Below are 8,852 nucleotides of genomic sequence, written 5' to 3' on the forward strand. Positions count from 1 at the left end.
GACATAATTTCCATGTTAAATATCATCTAGAGTTTCCCCAATACACACCCATGAAAGAGGACACCCACACACACATATCATATAATGGATACACCTGGACACTCATTATGGTCACACCCAAAAGTAAGGTGGGCACACAATGTAGAACAAACTCGATGATCAAAAGTGAATCTTAGATTAAAACAATTATAAAATGTACGTCGATTATAACATGTAACGTAGTAAAGCTTAGTAATGTTATAACATCGATTAAAACAGGTACCTCAAGTATTAAAACATGTACGTCGATAGCAACAACACAAATGTAACAATATAAACAATTAAAGAAACAATATAAACATCGGTAGTCATATCTAAAGAAACAATATAAACATGGAATTAAACTTAGATTACAGAGAACAAAAATTTAATTACAATGTTTTTGATAAAATACAAAACTCTTTACATGGCTATAAGGTTATCTTCATCATTCTCTTCATCTTCCTTTTGAGAACTATCCTCAAAATTTTGTGCATCAACATCCACTCTAGATAGGTTGGCTACAATGGGGTCCTCCAGAAGGTCATCATCTAGTTCTGTAAGTTCCCTAGGTTCACCAACCAAGGAAGGAATAGGCTCACGAGAGGCAGCTCGAAACCGTTCCATATCCGTGATATGTTTTGCCCATACCTCCTCATCTTGATCTGGGCACTCCCATAAGGCTTTAATCTGCATGTTTATGAAACATACTTGCTCCTCATCCTTCTCCAATGCAACAATATTTCGAAACAGTTTCAAAGCACATGCATATGTCATACCTATCACCAAAATAATAAGATTACAACTTCAATAAGATAGTTACCAATAAGTTTATACTTTTGTTGAGAAAAGTCTAAAAACATACCCATTCCAGAAAACAAATCTAAAATCCAATCTCCTTCGTTAGAGAACATTTCGATAAGGCACATGATGAGTCAATGAGGCTTCTGGTAAGGATTGACTATGCCACGTTCAGTCATTGTGACATGTCTCAATTTCCGCATAACTATTGGGTACACCAACAGATTTGAACCTCTAACCTCGTTCGAATATTCCTTAATCCTTTGCTTCTTTATTTTATCATAATAACCAACATATATGTGTTCAATGCATTAACAAACCGAAAGGTTGGTCCTCTATTAACGTTGGTTTTGATACTATACATGACAAAAGGAAAGACTCAAGTTTTAGTTACACAAAGTGACAAGACTTGAAATGCAACCAAAATCGAATTAGTCTTTGCATAAACCTTACCAAGCATGATTCTCTACACCATGACAATGAGATCTCAATGCTTGAACCACATAATATCCTTGGTCCATACAATGAAAGACCACTATTCTCCACAAGCTAGCTGTGGTCAACTCCACGAAATCCTTCACCATTTTCTCCAACTATTTGAACCTAAATGGTTCATCATCGTAAGAAGATCTAGCCATACATAAACTATATGGAATATCTACAATGAGTAATGTGTACTCCTTCTTCGGCAACTTCTGGATCATCTCAACCACATCACTACAGTACACACTATAATATAGTTCTCGGGTGATATCTTTTTTGTGGCTGAACTTCTTGAAAGTTCCTTCATTGTCCACATTGAACACCTTCACTAAGTGTTGATCCTTCTCTTTTTGTGCTCTTTCAAGATGGGCAAGAAAGGAAGTTGGAAAATCATATATGTCTTTGACTTCTCCAAGCTTCTTGCTACGACATGGTTTCTATGTGAAACAACAACATAACTCATACTTAGTCTTCAAATATGTAATAAAGTAGAATGGAAAATTTCAAATAATATGTAATACTAACCCAATCCTTAAAAGCCATCAAATATTCCGATTGCGCCTTGTATGAAGATGTAATCGAATACTCTTCGGTCACTTGTTCTCATGTTAAGCAACCAAGTTGCTTCATCATCACCTCCTAAATTTTCATATATACCTTGTGACTACAAAAGCATAAACAACCATTAGCACTTACGCATTCAATGAAGACAAAACATGTATTCAAAACAAAAGTATTAGGCTTACTTGTTGAACTCTATGACCATTTCTTCTAAGCTTAGCTCTTTCGCCATGACTCTAGACAAGATGGACACAAGTAGTTGCTCTTCTTTTATACCCTGTATGGCTCTCCATGGTGTTAACTTCATGATGTCCGCTGCTTCCTCGATGGTCAGATCAATCTTTTTTGCCGTGGTTGATTTCAACTCTAGTTGTGGGTCTACTTTCCCCCTTTTTTGACATTCAAGACCTTTCACCTCACCTCTTTGTTTTCCCACATTGTAAAGATTTGGTCTTGTAATTCCCAAACAAACCCATCTCTAAAGGCAAGTTGTAACCACAACTCGCACTTACGAATACCAACAGACTTTACTACATCGTCCACAATGATCCCAACTTCATGAAGACATTGATGTAGAAGTGATGGAAACATCTTTGGTCCAATTCTTTATTCATGGTGAAAAAATCGGATGTGCTTTATCGATGACATCTTTTGGCGGCAATCATTGTCGTTGTTATGGTCCCATGCTAACAACTTCGCCTCATCTGTTGTTAGGGACACGTAAATCTTACATGATTATGCATACTTAAAGAAGTATGTTGTGGTATGTTCTCTTACTAACTGCCTTCTTGCTTTTGCCGAGTGTGATCTCCCAATGACATAATAGTTATACTGATCGTGCTTTCTTATGTCAAACTCTTCTAAACACGAACACTTGTCAAGATCAACTATTACAATAAATGGTACTACTATTACATGGGGATTAATCTTCATTTTCTTTTTGAGGTTCTGGATGTGTAGTTTGTGAGGCTCCCTAATCTCTAGTGGTCGACATCTAGACTTCTCATCAATAGGTGGGCGATAGATGTGGGTAATGGGGAGGTTAAAGACCTATCCTTTCCGCACTAGCTTTTTTTAATTATCTCTCTTCTAATTTTATTCTGTTCAGATGAAAGAACACCAGATGACAACTCTGCCCCTAGTGTTGTCCTAGATGTGGGTAATGGGGAGGTTACTACTGTTGCATGGGTATTATTAATCTTCATTTCCTTTTTGAGGTTCTGGACAAGTAGTTTGTGAGGCTCCCTAATCTATAGTGGTCAACGTCCAGACTTCTCATCGACAGGTGGGCAATGGATGTGGGTAATGGGGAGGTTAAAGACCTGTCCTTTCCGGTCTAGCTTTTTTTAATTATCTCTCTTCTAATTTTATTCTGTTCATATGAAAGAACACTAGATGACAACTCTGCGCCTGGTGTTGTCCTCACCTCTTCGTCGTTTGTTGAGCTTGATGACTCTGACTTAGACAGTTTGGTCACTTTCTTTTTGGTTGGCCTTGAGTGCATAGGCATCTTTTTGGGTGCCGCCTTTATCAGGGAGGATGAGCACTCTTTTAATGTGACATGGCCCTATATGTATGGACGAAGTGTGGTGATCAAATTATTGGATTGCTCAATCACTAATCTAAAAGATTTAGAACCGCATGAGTCCTTCACTAATAAGTCTTCAGATGCAAACATCTTGCGAAATCCCTTTGAGCAATCCACTAGAAGAATTAGGTTTTGGGAGTTGGGGTCTTCATAGTCCAATCTCAATATTCGGCCGTAACTGAAGGGTCGGTCCTTGGCTGGCTGTCCTTGACCTTTGTTACGAGATATTAAGTGGACTACCTCCTTATTTGAGTTGATATACTACATGGCCCACTCATGTTTAGTGATATCTCTATCGGCCAAGGTTCCCCCCCCCCCCCCCATGGACAACCACTATCTTCCCGTGACTCACTTCGTCTGATGGTTGCCTAACAAGGTCATCATAAGATAATAGCTTCTTCCCTTTTTGCGTATACATGAGAGGGGGAACTTTGGTGCGTATACATGAAAGACTCAGGAAATGGGCACTAAGAGTGCTAGAAAGAGTTCATTACATTATTTGTGCATTGAAAATCGGTCATTTAGCTAAAATATGCAAAAATCATACATAATACCTAAACCTAAAAGGCATTGATTTATTTGCCAAATCCACTATTATTTGTCAATAATGTCGTGAGCTTGGGCACATATGTGCATCAACTTGTTGATTTATTTGCCAAATCCACTATTATTTGTCAATAATGCCATGAGTTGGGGCACATATGTGCCACAACTCGATACTTGGTATTGAGTTGGGGCCCATATGTGCCCCAACTCGATACTTGGCATCAACTTGGGCAATATATGTGCATCACCTCGATATAAAGTATCGAGTTGGGACATATATGGGCTCCAACTCAATACTTAAAAGAAAGCAAATTAAAATTCAGTTCTAAATCGTCCATATAGTTTAGGGATGCCTTACCTAGAATCTGTTCAGGACATTTTCTTCGACGACATGGCTGTTGTGTTGTGGAACTGTGCATGGTCCTGTGTTGTTGCGATGTTGCTATGCGTGGTTTCTTGTCTTTGGTGGTCGTTCGATCGTCGGTCTCACGTTCGCTCGATCTTATTCTCTCACCCTCACTCTCTCATGTTCTCTCATGTTCTCTTTGTGAAGAGAAAAGGAAAAGCAAGGCTATATATAGGGCACATAAAATTAGGTAATGTTAGTTAAACTTGACCACAATTAGTTATATAGTTAGATAGTTAGTTAACCACTACATACATAGTTACATACTTATAATTACATTTAAAGTTATAATGTAAATATTTATATATTTGTTTATATATATTTAAATAGATATTTTTATAATTGTATTTTTATATTATATGCATATGTTTGCATTCAGTCATTTGTTGTATGCTTTGATACATTGCTCAAGAGCACCTCATTTGAACAACAGTGAGTCGTTTGAGAGGATCTTCTAAGTTTGTGAGAATGAGTGATAATTCACCATTTTTAGTTGAGGAATATCCTATGTCAATAGGTTCACCTTTTTCTATCGAAGAATATTGTGATAGGACACCAACTAATCAGACACCACCAACTATCGCTTCTAGTCATGAGTCCTCAATTGATGAGTACGACTACAATAAGGATTTATGCCGCCGTCCACCGTCCACCTTTCAACTGGACGACAACTGAAGAAAATGCGTACGATGCGCTTAAAATAATGTTGACTCAAGCACTAGTTGTACAACCACTAGATTGGGGGAAACCATTTCACGTTTTTGTAGACGCCTCAGACATAGCAATAGGTAGTGCGTTGATGCAGTTCACGGAGCTGACTTGGTATAGACCCATATATTACGCTAGTAGGAAGCTATCAAAGGCGGAGCGTAACTACTCCACAACGGAACGCGAAGCGTTGGGGATGATATACAACATCAATAAATTCCAACATTATCTATTGGTGGGGAAGCAGGCACTAATAGGAAAATTGGCTAGATGGATGTTGTTGCTCCAGGAGTTCGACTTTGTTATACAACATCAACCGGGTATGCAACACAATGTAGAAGATTTCTTAAGCATAATAGATAATGGAGAAACGGTGCGAAAGGATGACGACGGCTTTCCTGATGCAGACATCCTGCGGATCGCAACTATAGTGACACATACGGAAAAACAAATTCCCGATCGTTGGTTGATGGAGATGACATTCTTTCTTACCACAGGATTACCACCGTCACAATTAAGGACGGATGAAAGGAAATGATTGGCCGTCCGAAGTCATAACTTCTGTTTGGTCGAAGACGTCCTGTATCACAAAGGCAGTGACGAGATGAGAAGGAAGTGGTCTTACGCTGTCGTGTTATTACACGTGCACGTGTGAAATAAGGTGGGACCGCGGGGGCCCTGAACCGAGGATTAAGAGAGACAAGAGGAAGTGAGAAGCGCGGTGGTGTGAGGTCCGCTAGACCTATCCGCAACCGGCGAAACCTACCGGCTGATTGAACCACCAATGCATATAACGACTCAATCAAGGAGCACACTCGGGAGAGATGAAAGAAGAGACTCTCTGAACATAGACAACACAGATAACATAGATAGGCGGAAACAAGAAATTCTGTCACAATAACAGAGGTAATTACAATGGTTGCAACCCTACAGAGAATGATGATAGAGGAAGAGAGAGCTCGGTTCCCAGTCCGACAACGCCTCCTCCTTCCCTCCCAAAGCGTGATATCCCTTCTTCTTCTCTCCTTTCCTGTATAAGTCTCTGAGGATGCCGTTACATCAAACACATCAACTTAATTCTCTGTCCTTTCGGACAGAGATACACATCGATTTCCTAATTAATAAATGTCTCCTACCTAGTATCTTTACATCAGCCGTCCTATTCCTACAATGAATCAATTCACACACACTCGCGAAAGGGCGGGTTCACGCCTTTGATTCCTTGATTCATCTTAGGGCCGGTTTTCTTCACGACAACGCGAAGCTCACTGTGGTACGACAGGAGGACACTATGCAGGCGATGTTACGGCTCGTAAAATCTTGCAAGCCGGCCTATGGTGGCCAACTACGCAAAAGGATGTGTATGAATATTGCAAACAATGCGATATGTGTCAACGGATGGGCCAGTTCACGGAGGTCGCGAGGGCGGGTTCACGTCTTTGATTCCTTGATTCCTCTTAGGGCCGGTTTTCTTCACGACATCCACCCCCACCAAACCGCACAGCCACCGGTATACGCCAGACACGAACAATCGTCGGAGAAGACCAGCCCGGAATCATCCATCCCTTCCCGAATCCTCGTCTGCTCCGAACAGGTCGTCATCGTCGGTCACACTTCCCGGGTTTGGCTCATCCTCATGCCGCTTCTTGTATGCCTTGATCCGCTTTCCGGCTTCCGGCACTATTAATCGCGTCCCGTCGAGCTCCGCAAGATGATACGTCTCGTTGTCATTCGCGCTTGTTACGGCGTAGGCCCGAACCACCTCCTCATGAATTTTCGCATTGCCTTGTGCTGATTGTCGAGGCTGTCGTAGTATACCAACACCCAGTCGCCTTCCTCGATCTTCTTTGGCCGTAGCCGGTGCGTTCGGTCGAACCGGCCTTTGTTCCTCTCCCTTGCCACATGTAGCTTTGCCTTTGCCCTCTTCACATCCTCCGGTCTTTGCTCGAGCTGTCGAATCCGCACCGCCAACAGCTCTTCTCGGCTCATCTCGCTCTTCCAATCTATCACCGTCCACGAGGAGATCGTCCTCTCCATCGACATGATCGACTTCTGCCCGTACATCAACTCCATTGGCATGAACCTGGTTACTGAGCTGTGCGTAGTTCGGTCCGCCCACAATGCGTAGGGTAGGAGCCGCGGCCAATTCCCGATCTAGCCTCCACAAGCCCGTACCAACGCCTTTACTATTGGCCCGTGTCCACGTTCCACCTTCCCGTTTTCCTCCATATTGTACGTCGTGGTGAGCGAGAGCTTAACCCCTAACCGTTCAAACAGCTCTTCGGCCTCCTGTGCATCCAGTTCCCCACGGTCCGCTACGATCTTCCCTACGCACCCATACCGGCATACTACCTCTACGATTAGAAACCGGCACACCATCGTAGCCCTCCACCTGGTTTGTCAAATCCTCTCACGCAAGCACCAGGTACTGCATCGGACTGTGGAGTACAGCTGAAAGCTTTCGCACGTCGTCACGAACTGGTACACATCCCGGTACAGCCCCGGCCACCAATATTTCTCTCTCAGTTTCTCGAACGTGGCCCAAGTTCTGCAGTGTCCGGCCCAAGGACTCTCATGGTACGCCGTTAACAACTCGTCCTGCTCATCCTTTCTCGCCACTACGCGGAGTGGAACGCCGCCTCGCTTCTTTGGGAGCTTCCATATACTTCCATCCCGTGGGAAGAATCAGTACGCTTTCTTCCGGATCCGGTTAGCCTCCTCTCTGGTCCATGCCGCGTCCGACGTCATTGTCCTCAGGAACCTTCCAATATGGAGCCACTCCCTGTCGTACTCGCTCTCGTTGAACTCATTAAGCGCCAGAGTGCTCCCTGCCCTTCTAGCTATGCAAGCCGACTCGAAGAAGTCTACGCCGACTTCTTCGTCCTCCGAAACCATGCCGTTCTCGTTGTCAAACCACCCTCTAGAAAGCATATCGGCCTTTCCGGAGATGTGTCATATCTCCGGATCCAGGGACTTAAGGTACGCGATCCACCTGAGCATTGCCAGGTCCAAAGTCGCACATCCGGAAACCATACCGAGAATCGGTAGGCAGTCCATCTTGATGATTACTTCTGTCGCTATCAAGTAGCCTTTATCGGTCTAGACCGCCGAAACGTACTACACAGTTCGCGGTTAACTTGGGCGTATTCTCGTTGTCGCTCACTGAGAACCTTCGCCCCGAATTGGATTGGGAACCTTGTGCCGCTCTCGTCCTCCTGATTGATCACCCATCCGATCCCGGTCGGGCTCATATCTATGGTTACGTAGATTGGGACCTCCTTGCCGTAAACTGCTTTCCGGAGAGCCAGTGCCGCAATAAGCGCTTCCTTTAGTCTCTTGATCGACTCCGTATGCTCCTTCCCCCACTCGAACTTACGCCCCTTTTTCAACAGCCCGTAGAGTGGTTCCGCGACGTGTGCGTAGTGTGGAATCCAGATATGATAGAATGCACATGCCCCCAAGAACCTTCGAACCTCCGTTATCGACCCGCAGTCATCCTTCATCGTGGAGATGGCCTCCACCTTCGCCGGAGATGGTTTCCGGCCGTAAGACCCTTACAGGTGTCCGACGACCATGATTTCTGACTGCCCGAAAGCCAACTTCTCCCCGGAGAAGGTGAGTCGTGCACCTTCGAGCTTTTGTAGCACCTTCTCACAATCTCTGATGTGGTCCAAGACGAATCTTTGACACCCTTCTGGTCCAACCATTTCGTCCTTGTCCTCCACCGGACATCCCTTGATC

General features: G+C 43.5%; 1 protein-coding gene across 1 annotated transcript; it reads right to left on the minus strand.

The window, feature by feature from the left end:
- Positions 1–441: 441 nt before the first annotated feature.
- LOC147855148 (uncharacterized) lies at positions 442–981 on the minus strand. Its single transcript, XM_087330595.1, has 2 exons — positions 884–981; positions 442–797 (listed from the first exon to the last, which is right to left on the minus strand). The coding sequence occupies exons 1-2, from the start codon at positions 945–947 to the stop codon at positions 442–444; spliced, it is 420 nt and encodes a 139-aa protein (XP_087186721.1). The 5' UTR covers positions 948–981.
- Between the last annotated feature and the right edge of the window lie 7,871 nt (positions 982–8,852).

Source organism: Azolla caroliniana, unplaced genomic scaffold, assembly GCF_043228905.1.
Source record: "Azolla caroliniana isolate FFs.n. ecotype wild unplaced genomic scaffold, voAzoCaro1.0.p SCAF_14, whole genome shotgun sequence".
Classification (NCBI taxonomy): Eukaryota; Viridiplantae; Streptophyta; class Polypodiopsida; order Salviniales; family Salviniaceae; genus Azolla; species Azolla caroliniana.